General features: G+C 37.9%; 1 protein-coding gene and 1 pseudogene across 2 annotated transcripts; one reads left to right on the top strand and one right to left on the bottom strand.

Annotated features, from left to right (window-relative positions):
* Positions 1–556: 556 nt before the first annotated feature.
* LOC149113401 (uncharacterized) lies at positions 557–21234 on the bottom strand. 2 transcript variants are annotated; one of them, XM_089288286.1, is made up of 4 exons: positions 21028–21234; positions 20509–20589; positions 13205–13270; positions 557–1593 (listed from the first exon to the last, which is right to left on the bottom strand). In XM_089288286.1, the coding sequence occupies exons 1-4, from the start codon at positions 21160–21162 to the stop codon at positions 1477–1479; spliced, it is 399 nt and encodes a 132-aa protein (XP_089144412.1). In that variant the 5' UTR covers positions 21163–21234; the 3' UTR covers positions 557–1476. The 2 variants fall into 2 exon arrangements, with proteins under 2 accessions (XP_089144412.1, XP_089144413.1); XM_089288287.1 differs by lacking the exons at positions 20509–20589; positions 21028–21234 and adding an exon at positions 20236–20485.
* LOC149113402 (uncharacterized) lies at positions 2319–3107 on the top strand (annotated as a pseudogene).
* Positions 21235–22605: the final 1371 nt, after the last annotated feature.

Raw genomic sequence — 22605 nt, 5'->3', positions numbered from 1 at the left:
ATAGGTATTACGACCACACATCACGATCTGTGGATTGCCTAGCCTGTTCAACTGTTGAGGCGATGACAGGGATGTGGTAATGCATGAATGCAAAAAGAAATTGGGAGCAGCCTCCAACACGATGTTCCTTTCACAGCAGCGGTCACCGCTGTGACACAACCACAGCATCTGTTCATGATCAACGTGGCACCGCAGTCCCAACCAGTCCAATCAATTCCTTGGCGACTCCAAGTGACACCATTCATTTCATACATTTTATCCGTGAAGAGGATCCCACATCCACCTACCCAAAAATTTCCACACATTCGGAAGGAAGGATTCCCCTTTCTCGAAGCAGGCTCAAAAGATACCTACGTTCTTGGGGGAGTATTAGGGGGTGTTCTATTAGCCCTGTAATTTGGTTCTGACACTTACTTCCTTCGCACTAGGAAAAGATGCAGTTTCTCAAGATGTAATGGGGCATAGAAACAGGATGCCATCATCCAGCAGCGCCGGATTTCTAGCAAACTACGTTTGGGAGTTGTGTCTTTTAAAATCAAAATGTTAATTCCATTCCTTTCCTTCAAAGTTATAGCGTTTGCAAAGTCAGGAAATTTTACACACCTTTGGATACCTCAGCGTACCATCATGTGCAAAATTTCCAGACTTTGTGGAGCCATTTTTATTATTTTACAAGATAATCTGTACCATACATTTTTAATATGTTTGGCCGGGTTGAAGAGTATAATTCGTTATACGAGGGACTTTGTTATGTAGAGGTTCATTAAATCAAGATTTCAGTAGCTTCTCATCGGCTTGAAGCATAATTTATAACAAGTCATCTATCTAAAGTTGGGTGTGGCTCCACTTGTGCTTGAAAATAATCATGCTGATTGCAGCTTCCTATTTCTCAGAATGAGGTTACGATGCCTGTGAAATTACTGACAATATTATGGAAGTGATATAATTTATTTACACATTACCATATACAGCCTGTATATCATGCTATTCCTTGTAGGTTGTGATTTTTACAGTCATATAACACCATACTGTAGAGAGTCTTGTAAGAATTGAAGCCACTTTTCTTGCTTGACAATTTTTCAAGTCCCATATCAACATTACAATTTTCTTTCTTAGTCCCAAACTTGCAAAATCAATTTTAGTTTCTCTTGAATTCTTGTCAACTCTACATCTAATAACACTTAGACATCTCATTGTGATTAGGAATACTTGCCATCTACTTGCTGTTATTTAAATTAATTAATTAAACGACTGCAAAACATGATTTTTGAGCTTGATAGTTGAGTGCGTCAGTTTGTTATCAGAAATGTCCCTGATGATTCATACTCTAAGCTGAGTTTCTACCTTTTTAATTGATCCTGACTGATTATTTTTGCCTTGTATGTATCAAACTTGCTCTAACTCCTTGGTGCATATGTACATCTTAAAAGGCTACCCTGTTAGAATGGAGGTACAATGTACATGTGTCCCCGAGTTTCAAACTGACTGCTTTTGGGTAAAAATTTTGATGTAATTCACCATCGACTTATACGCCTCTGTTTGCTTTAGTTCTTCCTCAGTTAGGCCTTCCTCCTCTTCACTTTCCTCTGAATCCTGATTGGAAAAAAAATCAGATATCAGCAAATGAAAATACAGTACAGCCCTGCAACAAAGTACCTGGATTTTTCCAAGATAGCCTAAGCAGGTTCCTATATAAATTGTATTTAGCACAAGTTCAGGCTATTGACCACTCCATAAACTTAGAGGAATCTGGGTATGAAATTGATTCATAGGGGCTTATGGGATCGTTTGAACAGGGTGGAAGAAAAAAATGGCGCCTGCAAGGAAGTGTTGCGTGATTTATTTGTCTTGTGTCCACGTAAACATGCCGAAACCCGCGAATTGCTGTGTACCCTGCTGCCCTAATAATTTTCAGAACAATCCTGAACTCAAGTAGTATCAAATTCCCAAAGAAATGAGGATAAGACAGCACAAGATCTTGATTGGTAATGCAATACTGAAACTGAAGTCTGTCAACACTCGTATTTGTGCAAATCACTTTGAAGGTGGAACTAAGAGAAGTAGGCATGATTTACCGTCGAAGCGAGCTATCACAGACCGACGATAAACTGGCCTGAACTGAGCAGGGTACTGCAACATTTTGGAGTGAGGACGAACGAGAAAAGGAGGAAGCTACACAAACCGAATTTCTAGAGCATGCAAAGGTGGAGTTTGGCACACAAACAGAATTGTTTAACCTTAGATTTGACATTGAACGGTTTCAAGAAAAGGCCTCAGATGTTGCTTTTTATACAAGATTTCCCAACTCTAAAACGTTAATGCTTTGTTATGATTTGGTAAAGGATTCAGCTCAGAACATTAGCTATGGTGGCTATGAGAGGAATTTTGGTTGCCCAGCCCTTTTGCAGCCGACAAGACCAAGAGCCCTTACAACACCCCAGGAATTTATTCTTGTGCTAATGCAACTACGACTTGGTCTGTTTGAAAAGGATTTGGCTCAGAGGTTCAGAATTGCAGAGTCGACAATCTCCATCATAATTTTTTCAACCATCGATTCGGTTTCTACGACTTGAATTACAGGTGGAACTGGTTGTTGTTCAACCAAGGGATGTACAGCTGTACTACAAGAACATGTGCCAACACTTTTCAAAGAACTTTATCCCAACACAGTTTTAATTATCGACTGTACGGAGGTGCAGATGGAAAGGCCCTCAGCTCTGGATAATCAGTCTTCCTGTTACTCATCCTACAAGTCAAGGCGAACCATGAAAGTCCTTGTCAGAATCACTCCAAGTGGTGTCATTGGATTTGTCGATGAACTTTATCCTGGCAGCATCACAGACAAGGAAATCAGTTAGAGCGTGGTGATGAAGTAATGACTGATAACGGTTTTCTTATCCAAGATGAGCTTGCAGCCATTGGTGCAACCCTTACAATTCCAGCTCTTTTAACAGGAAAAAAAAAGCAGTTTTCGAGAGAAGCAGAGAAAAACAAAAAAAGCTGCTAGCTTAAGGGTTCACGTTGAAAGATGAACGGAACAAATTCAAAATTGGCATATCCTGTCCAGACAGACCAAATACCGTCTCTCCTTCAGGCTTAGCTTCTGACATTTTTATAGCCTGAATCTCAGCCGCCTCCTCCGCTCGCTAAGTCACTCGGGGTGAGAGACGTAATGCAATTTTAATTTAGGCCTTCATTTATACAGCGGTTGTCAATCACACGCGACCTTCAGGGCAAAAGCGTCTAGACAAAACCTAAGTTTTAGGGGACGTCAATTATCTCCGCCTCCTTACCGACTGTATACAAAATTTACAAAAAAAGTCTCAAACCTTGCAGCGGTTCACCCGTAAAAATTATCATTTTACTTTAGTATGCTCGGCTACCTCACTAAATACTTGAAATTTGTAACTGAAGACGGGCGGATCGGGTTTCCCAACAGCCATTCGCATGCATGAATGACCCCGAAATCAAGCAAATCTACACGCGAACTAAATTATTTCATTTATAGATTTCAAGGAATGTTTGATGCCAATGTAGTGAGCTAGCCGTACATACCGAAAGTAAAATGATAATTCTTCCGAGTGGACTGCTGCAAGGTTTCACACTTTTTTTTCAGGTAAATTTTGCATACAGTCGGCAAGGAGGCGGAGATGATTGACGTGCACTACTTTTTAGGTTTTGTTGAGTCGTTTTTGCGCTGAAGGTCGCGTGTGATTGATAACTGATAACCACTGTAAAGCACTGACGAAATAATAACTATACTTTCGTTTGGAAAACGGCTGTGCTGCTTTGAAAGTTCAATTGCCACGAGTGGAGCCATCTGATATATTAAGGACCTTCCATATCCCGTAGGCAAGTTTACGACTACATCGCTCCCGCTAAGAAATTCTGAAAGTGCCTTTTCTTATTGCGGATTAAGTTTTGGAACCCTAAATGTCGAGCATACATTAGAAACGGCTTTAAGTCTTGCTGTGCTAGATCACGATTTTCTTCCGCCATCTTGAGCGCGCGAATTTGGCAATAAAATTATTCTGAATTATTCGAGTCGGGCGAATAAATTAACACGGCAACCAATCAGAAGCACTACCAGGTTTTTGGGTAATGAAGTCACCGGATAGCATTATCGACCAGTGCTTTCAGACGTCTCTGTCCCCGATTGACTTAGCGAGCGGAGGAGGCGGCTGAAATTCAGGCTAACATTTTTATTGTAATTGCAGCAATCACAAATTTTCTTCCTCCACTTACATGTATTTCGTGGGTACCTGAAATTTGAAAAAAATTCTGTAGTTGACAGCTGTTTTTCAAAAGCCTTTAAGCCATGCAGATTCTGGTTACAGTTGTGTTGTAGGTTTTCTATAACACTAATTACTGTCAAAGCAAGAGAGTAGAGTATATTAGGAATGTCCTGGTTTTTGAAGTCACAGTAACAAGGGTAAAATAATTCCAGTGCCCGCGCAGTTAATAAGTTGACAGTTGGCGATGTACATCGGGCGTTGTATAAACAAAAGCAAACTTCTGCTTTATGTGCGACGAAAGGTGACAGAAACAGGTCAAATCGGCTTTTGGACCTGCCTTTTACAGCAAATAAGGTTAGAACATTTCGAAATTATCAGCTCTGTGTCTATTTCAACTTAACATAGCTCACGACATGTGACGCGTGCTAAAATATATGTCTAACCCGTAAATTGAAATTAAACGACGGATGGTCAAATATCTGCATTTTTAACGTACTTTGGAAAGCTCTCGCGTCGCTCACAATCATTTGCCCAAAAAATTTTTAACAAGAATCTGTAGACTATCCTTCTGCGATTCAACCACCAGAAGCTTAATCCATTTGAAGGTTTCGCACATGGTGAAAATCAATTATTTTTACGAAGTACTTTTAAGTGAATGAAATACGTCTTCGAAATTTAATTATTTTGCACCCAACAAAAGCCGCAGCATTCCCCAAAATCAACCCAGTACACAACTAAACATTGCACAAAAATATTTGAGTGTGTTAAAGACGGAAGAATGATGTGGTTTTGCATGCGAAGCTCTCAAACTTGTTTAATAAAATGGTGCGTCAAATGACGATTTTAACGGAATTTGGTCATTTGCATATTTCTTTGAAATAAAAGGATATTTTGTCAAAAAAACTATCCAGTAGTTTTTGTCATGTCCTAGCCTATTTACCGTAAAAATATGAGCGAAATCGAATTTTCGACCCTTGCCGAGTTATTTTCCATATTTATGGGCAGGGACTCTTAAGCACATCTGTAACACTTTGAGGCTGTGATCCGTTGGTTTCGATTCTCATGCCAGAGAGTTTGTTGATTGGCCCCGTGTATTTTTTTCTAATTCCACTGCTTCATTTCAAGAAAGAAATAATCTCCGCTTGACGTTTTCGCGTTCACTGCGGAGCACGTCCACCGAACGTGGCGGCATGTTTATCAGGAGTTTCAACAAGTTTTGAAATAGTCTTTCAACCTAAAGCCGAGAACAGTGAAAGAAATGAACAATGTCTTGAACAGGTTCATAAAACAAATGTAGCGAGGTACAAATTAAAGTCTGGATTGTTGTATACATACATGTAGTCATGCAAACCTTTTAATGAGATTGACTTTCTTTCCGCTTGCTTTCACTCCATGGCACAATACCTACTAGCTGAGACACAGTGCACTCCTTGGGGTTTTCTCCAGGCAGCTTTGCTCCAGGTATGTCTTACTCGTATATAACAACCTGTTTTGAACAGCTGGTTCTCTCTACCGCCATTTTGAAATTTAGAGCATCTAACCAAACAATCCCATAAGCCCCTATGAATCAAATTCGTACCCAGATTCCTCATACCTTATGGAGTGGGCAATTAACACATAGATTCTGATTTTCTGAAGAAAAAAAAAATACAATATAGCTAAGAGTATTTACATGTAGTGGTTCAGCTTATTCCTCATAGAGGTATATAAAATCTCCATACCAAATTAGAGCTTATGTAAAAATGACCATTAAAAGAACTATTTAAAGCATTGACCTCAAGAATTTTGAAGTCCTACACTGCAGTTGGAGTGATAAGGCACTTATGGCTCCAAAGAGGATTCTCAATGTTGACTTATTTTATTTGCCCAAGTGTACAGAATGTTTTTCATAGATTTTAGAAAATAAGAACCTGTTTCAACTTCTAGGCTAACCAGGTTCCTATATAGAGAGGGCTTAACTGGCAAATTATGGCCAAACAGGTTCTTAAAATCCAGGTTCTTAGTTGCGGGGTTTTACTGTATTCCACATAACCTAGCCTGTAAGCAGGTTCTCGTAAGGGCTGCAGCACAAGCGGTTTTTCCATGAGACACTGCCCATAAACCAACAGAGCTGCCACTGAGCTGGACAGTACTTTATATTAATGACATTAACCGTACTGCACAATTGCTTCTCATGGTCATGGACACTAATAAAACCCATTTAGATAAATAATATACCAGCTACATGTATATATTAAGCAGAAACATCCTGTTGTATGGCCGATTGTCCTGCAAAGGTGTTTAACTTCTAAGTTTGTGATGTCAATAAATTATTACTGTACCAATCAAAAGCTACTGAGCAGTACTCCAATGTTGTACCCTTTGGTACATGTAGGTAAGAAACCATAACTGAATACAATTTGCGCACATGCCACAATTCTACTTGTTTTCGTGAGTCAATAGATGTGAAAGCGCTGAAGCAGGCCTCTTATACATAATGCTCTTTGTTAGATCAGTGTGGAGAGGTTTTCAAGTTTGCTATGAAATAATATCAATATCAATAACATTGTTTATTAAAACTCATGTTGTCAAAATCTGAAATCTGACCCAAACAAAGAAAATCCAAGGCTGCTGCCTAACGGGCGCCCGGCTGTCTGAGGCGCCTAAGTGTACGAGTGCGGGCGACTACAGTTTTGTTCAAAGAGCCTGAGTGGGCGCCTAAACATGGAGTTTTCATTCCCATCTAATCTGTCTGATGACAAAAAATCATTCACACAATAAATTAAACGGGAAACAACAGCTACTCTTGCCCTGTTTTGCTTTTTTCACGAGAAATGTGGGCCACAACACGAGAACAAAGTCTCTTGCCGCTCACAAAACAGCCGAAAACAGCCATATTTGAAAATCACCCTATAATGCATTGCAAGCTCAGTATTGAATAAATGTACATCACGTATGCCAATGAATTACGTCTCTGTTGATGCCTTACTGATTCCAGTTGCAAAATAACTACTTTCATTGATAACAACTATTTTTGGAATTGGAGTGATGATGCTACTGACATTATATTTACAATTGAACACAGATAAATGTGTCTCAATTCTTGGGCTTTTTTTTGTCCGATACTTACTTGTACTGAACGAATTTCTTTAATTCCTGAAAGGATATTTGCGACTTAAAAGTTGAAATATTCAACTAACTAGCCAGCAAAAAGAAAACATCATTGCAATTCTTTTTACATACTAAGGTTTGATATTTTAAAATGTCAAACAAATTGTCATGAATCTGCCTGATATATGAGAACATATTTTCTCCAAAGAAGCAGCCAATGTAATGCAACAATCAGCTGCCTCAAAATCACCTTTAGTTTATACTCATGTCCCAAGCCCGAGATAGGAAAGCACATTTCAGTGAGGCAAAATTCAAACCCCCCAAATGCCTCTTTCATTTTTCTTTGTTTTTATGTGCAGCTTGGATTTTCATGATTGGTACAATGTATTTTGTTTTGCTAAAATAGAATTGCAAAACTCAAAAACAGAAGCAGCAATATAAATGTTTGCAAAAAAAGCTGTAGCTTTGCACGGATACACCAATTATTGAATTTATTTGACCATAAATAGTATTCTTTCAGTCATGGCCTGATCACTCACTCAGTCCGATTGATATCAAAGCTTATAATCCATCAAATATCTTTGCTCCTGCAAGATCGGTCTAAACACGTCATGTGACCGAATATCCAAGAATATTCTCCTGCGCGAAAAATATATGAAGGATAATAAACACAATAGCCTCCATTTGACTTTGAAAATATGCTCGGACATTTGTCCTTGGACATTATCTGTTCCTTTAAGTTCACAGTTTTCCTCGAGCTACACTCTCGGAAAAGTGTTCGTTTCTCGGAACAGATAATGTGAGCAGACAAACACCCGAACATATCGTCAGGCCAAATGGAGGCTATTGTTTATATATCAGTGTCTCATGAAAAATCTCTGCCTCTGGACCCCTCCCCTAGATTTCTACAACTCACTCTACCCCAACCCCCCACCTCCCCGTCTTCCCCAACCTCCCCGACCCCCTGGACTGACCAAGGCAAATTTTATCCTGGGCTCCTTAAAAATTTCCTTAGGCAACAGCCTTGTAATTAGCTTGTCGCCCTCTTGGACCTCAATTTGTACATCGAGTAATGACTCCAGAGCAGATTCTAGTCTCAATGGCCGCAAGCCGTCACGAAAAGATTTAAAAAATATGAGCCTTCTTGATGCAAAAATTTACAAGGCAAAGTAAGTTGGAGTCCTGTATGTTTTATTTTATTAATTATATGTATTAAACTTGACTGTCTGCATTCAAGAAATAAACACTCTTCAGTTTATAAGAAATGCAGGTAAAGAATAGAACCGTGTTATAAATGTTGGCAGAAATATCTCAACATTTTTGCTTTCAACTCATTGGGAAGAACAGCAGTAATAAACATGACACATGAACAACACATTGGACCAAATTAAAATTATGAAGCTTAAGAAGCTTCTTCGTACAGTACGTAACCTGTTCTTCGTGCGTACAGTTTGATATGGGAACATTCAGATTCTCCAAAATCACCTCAAGAGGTTGGCTGACAGTGTGAAAAGCTTCTTAAAATAAAGTTAAGTAATTGCCCCAAAATTAACAGAGGATTTTACTGCAACTACTGAAAACTTAATTATAATAAAAACAAGAAAAGGTAGTTCTGTATTTCATTCTTTAGTTCTTTTACTGCAAGTGTCTATTAAAATTTATCACTGGTTGTTAATACTCAAGAAGTGATGAAAGAAATGACAAGAGCAACATACTGAAATTTAATTTTTGTTTCGTTTTGTTTTTTGTTTTTTGTTTTTCATTAAAAGGAGGCGCACTGTTCAAGAGCATACAGTACAAAAATGGCCTGGAAATGACATACCAATATTTCGAAAAAATCAAACAGCTTTAAAGGAACTCAATGCTTTGGTAGATGAACTATCTGAAACATGTTCATATGCCCCTGCAGGCTTGGGTAAGATTGGAATTCGGCAGTACATCCTTGACACGCTCAATGAACGAAGGAGGAGGGTTCACAGTGGCCACGATTTTGATATGGTACCCACTGAACTCCATTTGTGTTTATAAACATAACCTCTATTGAATTCCTTGATAATCAATAAATTCTTCCTTTTTCCAACTTGGCACTGACATAAGTTTAACTCTCTTTAGGGAGATCTTCGAACAAAGAATGCAAAATCCAAAACATTGGAAGAAAAATGTACGATCAGCTGCGAGAGTAGTGTTACTGAGTATAATCACGACAAGCCAAAAGGTGGATTGGCCTATAAAGAAAAGGTGTGTTTATTATAAGCCTAATATAGGCACTTAATGAATTTCATTTGTGTTAATAACCATAACCTTAATGGTATTCCATGATTGTTAATTAATTCTCTCTTTTTCCCACTTTCATTCACATAAGGGAGATGGTCAAACAAGGAATACAAAATCCAAAGCATTGGAAGAAAAATGTGCAGGTAGCCGTGAGAGTTGTCTTAAAAAGTACAGTCATGAGCCAAAAGGTCAAGTGGCCTGCAAAAGAAAGGTGTGTTTATTATAAGGTTAATATTTTAAATTGTCTATCTCCAGTGCTGATAGGTTTCTTCTTTGAAAATCAAAATACTTGATAAGTGAAATCGCAGCTTGATAATAACAATGTTAAGGACATTTTCATTCTTGGCAGGCTCTGAAGCAAACAAATGAAAGATTGCCTGATCTCAATCCGTTTGCAAATATTTGTCAATGCTTAGCATGATTTAGTATTTACATCAGATCAAGGTTCATATGCTTGAAAAAAACTGAGAATAAATATCATATCAAACTAAAAAAATCAGCATCATCAGCTAGTCTTGATCACTGAGGGTTGTGTAGTTTCAGAAAATATCCATACCCACATGTGCCCAAGGGAAGGTTATTGGATTTCAGGGGGTAGATGAGGGACTCCACCATAAAAACCTTTGGGGCATATGGTTATTTTCTGGAGCCTCATTCCCCAAACCAATATAAGGTAACAAACTAATAGAAACTAATGAAAGAACACTCATATGAAGTATGAAGTTGCAAAACTTATTTGGCATGAAAAAATAAAATGGTCTGTCTCTTGGCACGATTTTATTCCTAGGGTGATGCTCAGGAGGCAAAGACCGAATTATTAAAGGTGGCAAAAGAAGGCAGAAATATGGCCATTGCCAATGTTGTTCAAGACAAAGGAGCCTGTAAAGAAAAGGTGTGTACTTATCAAAGGTGACTTGCATTGATGCAGATCAAAAGTAACCAGTATATCACCTGATCAGAGACAAAAGTCAGTTTTAATTATTAAATCTGTCTTAGGAATTGATCGAAAGTGATGACAACAGTGTGTATGATGGAGACAATGATGAGTCAGAAGCAAAAATTTACAAAGATAAAGGTGAGTTCAGACTTATGGTTGGTTTCCATAAGACAACACTCCCACTGCTTAATTAATCAATATGCTTTTTACTTGCACACGACCACACAGCACAAGTAGCATGAGAATTCTGTTATTACATCTTTTATGACTAAACAACAATAATTTATTATTAAATATATGAAAAACTTTGCACTTAGCAAAAAGAAATGGTTGGCAGCACAATGATTGTACTTTTAGGTGTCATAAGTTGTTAATATGTGTAGCAAATGCTCAATTTTCTCACTAAAACTTTTCTTTTTTTGTAACAGATAATAAAACTGCAGCTACAGGAAATGCTATTTTAGCTTTGACTGCCAGTGTGATCATTGCTGTAGCTTTTAATGCTATAAGTACAAAATTCATTTCAAGATCACAGCTGGTATCAGCAACCAAAACCCTGAAGCTGAAAATCAAGCCCTCTTTACCGAAGGATGATTACTTTGTGCCTGTGGCCACAGCTCTTATGGAGCAAGGTCTTGTAAAAGTGAACAGATCTACAAGTGAAGGGCCAAACAATATTAATAGAGATGATATTGTAATGTTGAAGTCTTTCTAAGTAAGACACAGAGTGTTAACAGTTAGTTGGGTCAGTTATGGAAGCCCTGGTATTGAGATGCAAATAAATGTTGAGTTAAAATTTGCAAACAATGTATTCCTCTAGTCTGAGAATTAAAGCAGAGTCTAGCTAAAATCAAATCCTGATAACTCATGGTAAAAGTACGAAAACCATAATGTAATTCAGGTATTTCCCATTTATAGCAACAATGGTTATAACAAATAAACCATCAAGTATTCCATGTATTTCCCATTCATAATATTAATGGTATTATCACAATAACCATCATGTAATTCAGGTATTTTCCATTTACAACATTAATGGTATAATAACAATAACCATCATGTATTGAAGGCATTTCCCATTCAAACCATAAATGGTATTTCAACAATAACCATAAAGTATTTAGGCATTTCCCATTACCAGAGAGGTCGCTTTTCAACATGGAAATAAGGCAATAACCATGGTGTTAACTGAAATTCCATTAATGGAAAAAACATTTTTCTCACAATTTTGCATAAAGTGTAATCCACTCATTTCCCATTACTGTTAAATAGATTCCCATTAATGGAAATAACAAGAAACCATTGATGGCAATTATTCGCCTTTACCATTAATGGGAATTCACAATGGTAAAAGTACTTTTTCCCATCTTCAAAACCATTAATGGGTTTTTGAATTTTTTTCCCTGTGAAAACCTGAATGATATACTACTATTACAGCTAACAAGCCAATGAAAAGTCCAACTGTATTATGCAATGATCCAGTTTTAAATCAAACTGATTGTATATATGGCTTACCAAATTTAAATAAGACAGATCCATACATCGCATCAATGTATGGTCAACAATGTTAATTAACAAAAATAGCGCAGAAATCATTGTCTAAATCTCCAAATAATTATAATAAGCTTACTTTTCGAACAATGTGATTATGATTTCTAAATACAGTAAACAAATGCAAATCAACTCTAATATGGTAATTTCTTTCACTTTTGAATATCTAATTTAGACAAAGAGAAAAGGTCACAGTTCATATTCAAACTGAGGCGAAGAAGCGTACTTACTCAAAAGGGCAAAAATATATTCTGCAAATCGACGGCTTTACAGTCAACTGATCGTTGAATGACCTCTTCCATGACTTACATTTGTAAACAAGTAATTCCACTAATTTCATCCACAACGTAAAGCGATGAAATATCACCAATGGAGACATTTTAAACTTCTGACCGTTCAAAGCAATGAATATTGGCTTTTAAAAGTACAACTGCTCCTGCAGAACCTACACTGGACACATGCCAAGTCTGTCGTAACTTTCGCGAGGAACTTTACTCCCATTGCCCGATTTGTCGACTTGCATGAACACCTGAAAGCGAAACAACAATTGCAAATGGGTTTTGTTATTTGTACTTAATTACGAAGCTAGATTTTCGACACGTAAAAGAAATGATAACATGCAGAACTCAAGACCAAGCTCAAAATGAAAAACGACTTACCTTTAAAACTAAAAGCAGGGGAAACTAGAGCCTGGTATGATGAAATGGCTGCTTTCTGAAGTTTTGAAGCTTACGTAACTTAGCTGAGCGTAGACTGGAATCCTATCCTCGACAACAGTAAACCACGTCACAAGTGCTCTGTTCACCGTGACAAATCCAGGAATAGATATCTTGGACCATGACATAGCGTGGTTTACGCTTCACGTAAGCCACACAAAAAAGAATTGCAGCCAAATTTCAGTTGAGTCTTATAGCCAGTATACCAACCAACAATGTCTTAGCACTACTGTGACTGCCCAATTTTAGCAATGATACATGTAAATGAGATAAAGAAGACACAGAACTGTGTTCAGTCACCTTCAAGTGTTGCAGTGGACAACAGTGATAATCCAAAAGGATTGACAATAATGCTCAAGGTCATGGATATTATGGTACTGTAGATAGCTTACAAACCATACCTCAACGCTACTCTTTCTTATCACAGGCCTTCGTTGTCTTCCACCGTAGATTTTCTTTAACTCTTCCTAGGAAAAAAGTGAATGTAGGAATGAATTTCTTAAATTTTGAACACTTCTATCAGGGCTGTGTGTAGCAGAGCCTGGTGAACGTCCCTCGTGACATACTTTTGACTTAAAGTGCCACTAAATCCCCCAAATTTTTTTCGCTAATATCAATTTCTTTTTTCACCTGATCACCACTGCGCAAAATTATTGTTGCACATGTAGCTAATTTCGTTAATTTTGTATGAATTTTCAAAGTTTCTAAATTTGCCCTTTTCCATGTTCACGACCAAGGAATAGCAGAGAATGGGACAAGTTGGCTTCTGGTGTCATTTTGGGAATAACAATATTTTGTTTCTGAGAAGAATATATGCTAACATGCGATAGTGTGTATCAAAATTGTTGCAGAATGCAAGGAAGAGATGTTGTTGGAGGCTGTAGCAATACAGGATGCGTGGAATAGACTATTCCTATACATTCAATACCCCTATTTGATGAAACTTGACCAGAAACGAGAAAAAGACCAAAGAAGTGGGCTGATCTGTGAGAGGAGCCATCAAGGATTTCTTCAATCTCGGGTTAGCAACCTCTGTAAAAACCTAGAGATTTTCATGGCCTGTATATTCTTCTCTATCTCTAGTGGAAAGCTTGAAATTGTCAAGATACTGCATAAGACATCAATTTGGGATAAGCTAGAAGCCATCTGATTATTTTGAGCGCAAACGATCCTCCAAATCCTAGACGACACTATAGGTGAGGAAATTACACGGTAAATTAACACATCGCGTTTTTTGTACTCGAAATAGAGACTTTTCTAAACGAAGGGTAAACGAAACCTTTGTTCTTTAACGAGGCGAATAGGATTGTTGAGGCTGCTAACTGTAACTAGCTATGTATTTGTGGATTTCACAATCCGGCCGTGTTTCTCAATGGGTGTATGTAAAATGCGGAACCCACCTGGAATCTACCAGAACCTGCTGGAACAACCCAGAATCCCCAAGAACTGCCCCTGAACTAGCTGAGACCCCCCAGAACCTACCCAGAACCCACCCGGAACCTTGACAAAAAACCAAAATGATAAAAATCAAATACAAATAATACAAATAATACAAATCAAATAATAAAAATCAAATAAAAATATTAAAAATAAGTAGTTTTCACCTTAAATATACTTTAACAGGATGGCACAGGACTAATGGAGTGTTTGCCATGCCAAAGGTCAAAGTACAAAGTGTTTTTTACGACTCAAAACCATGTACGTTGCGCAAGTCAGCGACACAGCTTCCACATTTTTTTAATGCGACCATGGGTGAGGCGAAAGAGACTATTACCATAGAAGATGATTCTGGAGATGACGATACTGAAGAACTATATCAGTCAGTTTTCATCAAAACCGAGGAAACGTATCCTAATGCCAGGTAACATTTCCTTCGTACAAACAGAAATTTAACTTTTTCCCAAGTTACGTAAGCTTAAAAGCTGATCGCTTTCGTAGAAATCTGCTCACGAGTTTACACAGTTTCGTTTCATTTCAACAAGACAAGCTAATCGAAAACCTTTCCTTGCCAGAAACAAGTCCAGAAAAGAAGAGGTAAGCGCAGGTTCATTAACTTTTCGTAGGGGCATAACGAATTACATTAAAAAAACAACCAGAACTAAACGAAGTCACTCAGGAATTGTTTTTTCCAAGGTAATTTGTTTTCATTAAATAATGGTAAAACTGCCTTATGTTTATGTTGAACTGGGTCAGGGTGTGTGTGCATATTATAAACTAATTGCGATTTTTAGGCGGCTGGTTGGGGATAAAATATAACCTTAAGCTTATACTGTAGCGGGCTGAGTCGCGAAGCTGTGTCAAAATTGCACTTAGTTTTGTATCACGACTCAACTATTCTGTTTTAAAACCAAGGGACAATGAACACAATATTGTTGTTCATTGAGTTGTGAACTCTTACTACTGCTGAAGAGCTTTACATGAATACCGAACACACAATAGGCCTTATCGCAGTTTCCGATGCCATCTACAGTACGTAGATGGCAGGGTACCTAGCCAGTAGGGTACATAGGCAAAGTGGTCAGAAATCACAGTTCTTGTGTGGGAAACCGATGACAAATAACTTTTTCAAAAACTAAATTCTGCAGAATTTGTGAATTGCAACGTTAAGATACTGGGTAGAAGATTGTATTCACCAAGTTTGAGGGATGTAGCTTGGCTAGAAGACACTCAGTTGAATTTTCTCAATTTTCCATACATTTGTTTGTAAATTTGGCTGGGTAGATGTGGTTCACTGGAAAACAAAATTGTAGACAAATATATAGGAAATTAAAAATTAACCGGAGCTCCTTCTAGCCCAGCTACGTCCTTCATATTTGGCTAATACAATCTGCTACTTAGTATGGTATAATTTGTGATTCATACGTTCTGCAAAATCAATATCTTAAAAAGGTTATTTGCCATCGGATTTGCATACAAACACTGTAATTTCTGACCACTTTACCTACCCGCCAAGATAGCATAGAAAACTGTGATAAGGCTTATTACAGTTTTTGTTTAGCCGGCTTAAACCCGTAACTTTTCTCACAGAGACTGACAGAGGTAAAAGACTGAAAAAATATTACAGAAAAGTTGAGTTTGATGCGTACATGAGCAACCCAATTCAATGTAGCAATGTCCATGTCAATCCCAGGTCTGAAAAGTCTTTCTTTTTGAGTGACTTTGTTTAGATCTGGTTGTTTTTTAAATGCAAATTGCTATGCCTCTATGAAAAGTTAATGAACCTACACTTACCTCTTCTTTTCTGGACTTGTTTCCAGCAAGGAAAGGATTTCAATTAGCTCGTCATGATCGTTCCCTTCAGTCTTTACAGCACTGTTGAAGAGAAACGAAACTGCATAAACTCGTGAGCAGATTTTTATGAAAGCAATCAGCTTTTAAGCTTACATAACTCGGGAAACAGTCAAATTTCTGTTTGTACAAAGGAAATGTGACCTGGCAATAGGACATGTTTCCTCGGTTTTGAGGAAAACCAACTGATATAGTTCTTCAGTATCGTCATCTTCAGGTTCATCTTCTATGGTGATAGTCTCTTTTGCCTCACTCATGGTCATATTAAAAAAAATGTGGAAGCTCTCTCGCTGACTTGCACAATGCACATGGTTTCAAGTCGTAAAAAATACTTTGTCCTTTGACCTTTGGCATGGCAAACACTCCGTTAGTCATGTGCCGTCCTGTTCAAGTATTTTAAAGGTGAAAACTACTCACCAGTATTTTTATTATTTTCATTTCATTTTTATTATTTTTATTTGATTTGTATTATTTTTATTATTTTTATTTCATTTTTATCATTTTGTTTTTCTGTCAAGGTTCCACGTGGGTCCCAGGTGGTTCCGTGGGGTTCTGGCTAGTTCCGGGGCGGTTCCGGGTTGTTCCAGCAGGTTCCGGTAGGTTCCAGTAGATTCTGGGTGGGTTTCTTGTTTTGCATACACCCTTTCTCAAAGGCCATTCTGAATACACAGTTGTTTTGTTCTTTGAGCCCTGTCTTTGAGGAAAGAATTATATCTAAATTACAAACTTAGAATGGATCAAGCATTTATAAATATTTGACGAAAGTGAGACAAACGATTAAGATTTGACTCTATAACTACTGACGGAGATTGTCATGCTAATAGAAGAACACGCTTGTCAGTCAACCGAAATGCAAACTAATAAGTCGAGGACTCCCAGGTTATTAGCATACATAAAATGGACATTTCATTCAAAAGAACAGTGAAGTAGAAATGTATTCATTTAACTGATACTATACTGAACCTCTTTTCAAGATCTTGTCGAAGGATTTTCCATCATAATGATCTTAGTACTAAATATGCAAATTTGTGTAGCTTGTGTTCACACACAGTATTATGCATATGCTACGGTTGGTCGACAATAACAAAGCGAAAAATTACCTCACCTTCAAATATTGTTTGCCGATATCTCTGCTTATCTCTTATGTTAAAACTATTTTTAATCATTGATCTGGAAAAGTAGGCAGGAGTGGCCTACAACTGCATCGCATTTTAACTTGTATTTCGGGGGAAATCAATGTTTGAATCTACAAATGTTTCGACACTCCAAAATCTGCACATTCCGTAATGTCAAATATCCAACTCTTTGTGTTCATTGACATCTTTATAACTCTTAAGAGCTCTTCAGTCATTATTTGTACTTTTATAACCCAAATGGACCAGCAAATTGTCGATCCCGGCCTAAATATAACTATACAACGCAGCGATCTTGACTGGCGACCTGCAATTCGAAATGGAAATACCCTTGAAGTTCAGTCCAAAGTCTCTTGAGTGTTTTAGTGTGGTTCCAGAAGTGATGTCACTACTGTAGCCTGACTCAGATCCCACTTTGCACGTTCGTGAAAACAGAAATTACATATTTAAACGCCTGTGGAAATGCAGGGATTTTATCAATCGAGAGAATTTTTTGCTGAAGTAATCCAGGAAACTAGTAAGGGTTAGTGGCACTTCAAGGTGACCAGGAATTATTAGTTTTTGCACCAAACATATATGCTGGGCACCATGGATTTCAAGGGTTTTGAGATTTTGGGTGACCAGCCACTTTTCATAGAGGACAGCTTTCACTCCTGTCGTAAATAAGCTGGCTGGCCATTCTGATCAGTAATGATGCAAATAAAAGTTTGATGCCTTTTTCAACATACGTTTGGATTAAAAATTCAAGTCAACCAATGAAGTTAAAAATTGCTAAGTAATCCTAATAGACTGGCTTTCCAGGAAAAGGAGTGAATATTGCTCTTTGGCCTTAAAATCTACAATCCCTACAAACTTCCGCTACTTTGACATACAGTGTTCTCACCAGGATTTTGCCTTGGGGAGTCCCAGGACCCCCTCCGCTGAGAAATAGGGGCCCTGTAAGAACATTAGGGGGACAAAGTTACTCGCGGTCCAATGGTGGTCCTTCATCTGAAATCACCATTACGATGTCCAACCTCTCTGTTTGTAGCCTGTTTCCCTGACATCGTTTCTTTGTCAGCAAAAACCATGCGGTATGAATAACCAGAGCCCACACTCCAAAGGGTCTGTTACATGAAGTACCTACCTGATCCAATATGGTGGACGAGGTGTTTACAATTTGATAATGATGCATACCCCAATCTTTGGACATACAGAAGTTGGTGATGGTCTCAGAATCAGCCGCTGTCTTCCAAAATTTTCTATAGCTTTTTTACACTGAAATTTCTGATGCTTATTTTTCTGCACCATATATTTCTTCAAGTGAGAAAACAAGCCTTTGTTTGCTTTCCTTTCAAAAGAAATAATGAAAAAGCCGTGTTCTCTACTTGTAGTCCTTTGTTTTAAAATTTCGGTATTCACATGACTGTACAACAAAAATTTTTCTCGTACTGCTCTAGAAAAGCAAAGTATACCTTATTCACGTAGTACTCAGTAGTACTCAAAACTACATGTCGACACTCCATGAGCATAAACTGGGTTGCCTCTTCCTGTTCCTTAGCAATTTTTTTCCAGTTCTGAGTATAAGAATTTGAAGTATTCGAACACATGTAATACCTGTTGTCGAGTTAAATAAATGAGGCTGAGTTTCGTATAAACGGGCTCATTTTCATAACTGGCCTAGGTTGCTTTTATATACCCTTTAACTCCTGACATCATCATACATATTCTCAAAGAACTAAGCAAACATTTTCTGTCGTTAAAAGTTATGACTACCTATTAATCATCTGCCAGAAAGCACACATGGAAATACAAACTTGCTAAACATGTCTGTCATCTTTATGAAAACTGCTCGTATATCAAACTTCAACCCACATATGCAAATTAGTTAAGCTCAAAAATTACACAGCACGATGATCCGCAAAGACAGAAAAATCTCACAAAAACCTTTTCCAGCCAAAACTTTAATAGGTACAAACAACTTCATATTTGCTATTAGAGGAAAAAAAATTCCTGTTTGTGCAAACAGGCAACACACTGGGTGTAAAAAACCATACGCAACGCCTAAATAAATTTCTCACTGGAGTTTAGGATCAAACCCTTTTCTGAAGAAATTTTTCCTTGAATAATAAAGCTTTCTTTTAAATAATTCTTGACTAACAAGAAAATTACTCACATTTCCAATTATTTTTCTACATGAAGACTGTATAGATCAGAGTTCAGAACAAATGAATAAAATAGCCAGACAACAGAGATCTGACTTAAATAAACACAGATGCATTCAAGGTGTTTGATTCCTTCTCCGAGTTTGTTAAACCCATATCTAACCAGACAAAGTTACCAAAACATTTGCCATTTAGTTTCAGTGTTGTACATAACAGCACAGTTAGTAAAATGTTAGAAATAGAGATCACTTTGATATCTTACAGCTCGACGGGCAAAAGATGCAATTGTTGTCAAAGTCCATTATTCATTGCTTTTAAGATTCCAGATATTCATTTTTCACAGCTTGTGTTGTTTATCAAATTGACTTTGCATTGTTGAACTCCATTTAAGAAATAGAAAACATCTACCATGTTTCTATTGAGTTATAGAAACACGAGTGGAAGTTTGTGAGAATGAGAAATGCTGTGGGGACACGAACCGTAGGCGAGTGTTTCCACAAATTTTTCAAGTTCTCCCAAACTTTCACTCCTGTTTCTATAACTCAATAGAAACACGGAGAACATGTTTTCTTTTCCTTTTACAAAACACTGCGACAAAAAAAGGAAAACAACTTGTTAACAGCTTCTGTTAGTTCTTTGTTTCTATCGAGTTATAGAAACACAATTTTTAACCAGTCAGCATGCGTATTTTCCTAGGACTGTTTTCTAAAAGGGTATATTATCAAAGATCCAATAAAACACCAGATGTTGCATTACACTGAGTTCACTGCCATTACAGGTTAATCTCATATTCTCCTGTCGCTACTGGATAAAATCTACGTCTTTCTACTAACCCCTGAAACCTTTGCTTTTGTTGTGTTTACTTACATGAAGGAAGTGCAATGCAAGTGCAAGGCATCTATAAATTTTTTGGCGGTAATTATGCTCCCGTCCGCGTTTCCCTTGAGCTTCAGTGTTCAGCCTTGTTTTGCTTATATTTGCACTTTTACCTCTCATTATTGCAGGGTTTTTTCCCAAATTTTTGTCCACCAGTACCATTTCATCATTTCGTCATTTCACTATCGCGTCATTTGATTGTTTGGCTATTTCGCCACTTGTGTTTTAAACATGCCCTAACAATGACACAACTTCTGGTCTTACCTGAGACCGTCGTGGAAATTCAAAGGAAGTTTCGTTCGTACGTGTTGGATTGTAATCAGATAACGTGTTTTCCTTTACAGGCTGAAAGAAATCCAGTGACAACATTCAATAAAAAGAAACTCTACCCTTACCAAAACAGAGCACGTAAGAGAGTCAAACTTTGTTTAGCACTGTGCAGCGCTGTAGGCTAAACTACAGGATACTGGGCCACTTCTAAAGAATTATTACACAAGTAGCTCGGGGACTCGGTAGTCAACTGGGAGAAGTAATACACGACTGGCTCGGCAGCTCGATGGTTCGGCGGCTCGGTACTGTAGTCAAGTAGACCAACTATAACTCGAGTGACTCGAGAGCTCGGTAGTCAAATGGTGCAGTAGAGCAAGTATTTATATCTTCTACGTATCGGTTAAAATTTTAACCTCGCTTCAAAAGTCCTTACAACAACTGCATTCGTTTAAACGTGTCAAAAATCGTCTCCACTCAAAGCAGAGGACGATGGCCTTTCAGCTTAGTTCTTACCTCCTCATGGACAGGTTCACCGTTTGTAAAATACTCGACTTTGCACTTCTTTGTTACATGTGAAAAATGACCCGATGCCATCTCAGAATCTTTTCGGAACGGGATTTCCTTCCTTTTTATCGGAGAACAAGCCATCTTTCGCCACCCGTTGCTTCGCTAAGGTTTTTGAATAACCCATAATAACCCGAATCCTAACCATTTTTCAAGCGTCATCATCCAAGTTTGGATTACAACGTAATTGTGACGCAAACAGGGCAGGGCAGGGTTGTGCCTCAATCCTACCGCTCAGAAGGACAACCGAGGAGTACTGGGAGCGAGTTTCCGAATCGAGCGGTCATCGGAAATTGTCGGCTATTCCAATATGGCGGACTATACCAATCACATAAATATGCGAATTGCCAGTGGTAAAACTATGTTGATCAACAAGACAAGTACGTTTTTATTCACCTGACAAGTTAAGAATAATGTGTAGAGAGTAAAGCAGTGAGTTGTTCGGCAAATGCTGTATATTTCTTTAGATCTCTTCCCGTCTTGTTCGTAAACCGTAAATTTGTACGCCGGCTAACACATTGCACTGTAGACGTCTTTGACTTATAATAGGCAAAAGCGTTTTTAAATACGTCGTTCCTTCAGGACGAATTTTTTTATCGATTCGGCGGATCCCCGAATTCAAACTCTCTTTGCCTTGTCCCTCTGGCCTGTAGGACCTTGGAAATACTACCGCCCAGAGGGACAGCTTGCGTGTAAGGTAATTGGACTTAAGTCCAGGCACATTTTTATTTGTAGAATAGTTTGATACATTGCTCTTTAGCCTTGCACTACACTAGATTATCACTCTACAGTAATCTTTCAGTTTTCTGTGATCTTGTCTCTCTGGCCGATAGGATCTTGAAAATACTACCGGCCAGAGGGACAGCTTGTGTACAAGGTAATTGGACTTAAGTCCATGCTCAGTTTTATATGTAGAATAGTTTGATATATTGCTCGTAAGTTTTATACTAGACTAGAATCATTCTACAGTTGAATCTTTTCAGTTTTCTGTGATTTTGTCCCTCTGGCTGGTAGGATCTTGAAAATACTACCAGCCAGAGGGACAGCTTGTGTATAAGGTAACTGGACTCAAGTCGATGCACAGTTTTATTTGTAGAATGGTTTGATACATAGCTCTTTAGTCTTACACTACACTAGATTATCACTCTACAGTAATATTTTCAGTTTTCTGTGATCTTGTCCCTCTAGCCGGTAGGATCTTGCCAAAGTCTCCCTATTTCTATTTCTCTATGAGAGTCTCTGAGGATGTCAATTATCGAACTGTTTGGTCATATGCCACGTAAAAAGCTTAACTTTTCAGCGACTGTCTTAACGCAGGGCGTGAAAGGGAAAATTTCGTAAATTCAGACTTCATTAAGGGAACGTTTTGCCAGAAGCTGAGCACATGCCCCACCGTTTGCCAGCTGTGTGTACTGAGTAGGATTTTCTGTCATTTTTCAGGTTTATTTTAACATATTACCCATCATCAAAGTCCTGCTCCAAAAAATAACAAAAATACACTAAGAAAAGATAATTAAAAGCAAAAGC

This window comes from Orbicella faveolata, unplaced genomic scaffold (genome assembly GCF_042242905.1).
Source record: "Orbicella faveolata isolate gen_17 unplaced genomic scaffold, um_ofav_v1 contig_15, whole genome shotgun sequence".
Taxonomy (NCBI): domain Eukaryota; kingdom Metazoa; phylum Cnidaria; class Anthozoa; order Scleractinia; family Merulinidae; genus Orbicella; species Orbicella faveolata.
This window is presented reverse-complemented; position numbering and strand designations above follow the sequence as displayed.

Coding starts and splice junctions, on each gene's coding strand:
- LOC149113401 (XM_089288286.1), bottom strand. CDS start 21,162: ATGGCTTGTTCTCCGATAAAAAGGAAGGAAATCCCGTTCCGAAAAGAT. Junction 20,590..21,027: donor GTGAACCTGTCCATGAGGAG/GTAAGAACTAAG, acceptor GATTTCTTTCAG/CCTGTAAAGGAAAACACGTT. Junction 13,271..20,508: donor AATTTCCACGACGGTCTCAG/GTAAGACCAGAA, acceptor CTTTTTTCCTAG/GAAGAGTTAAAGAAAATCTA.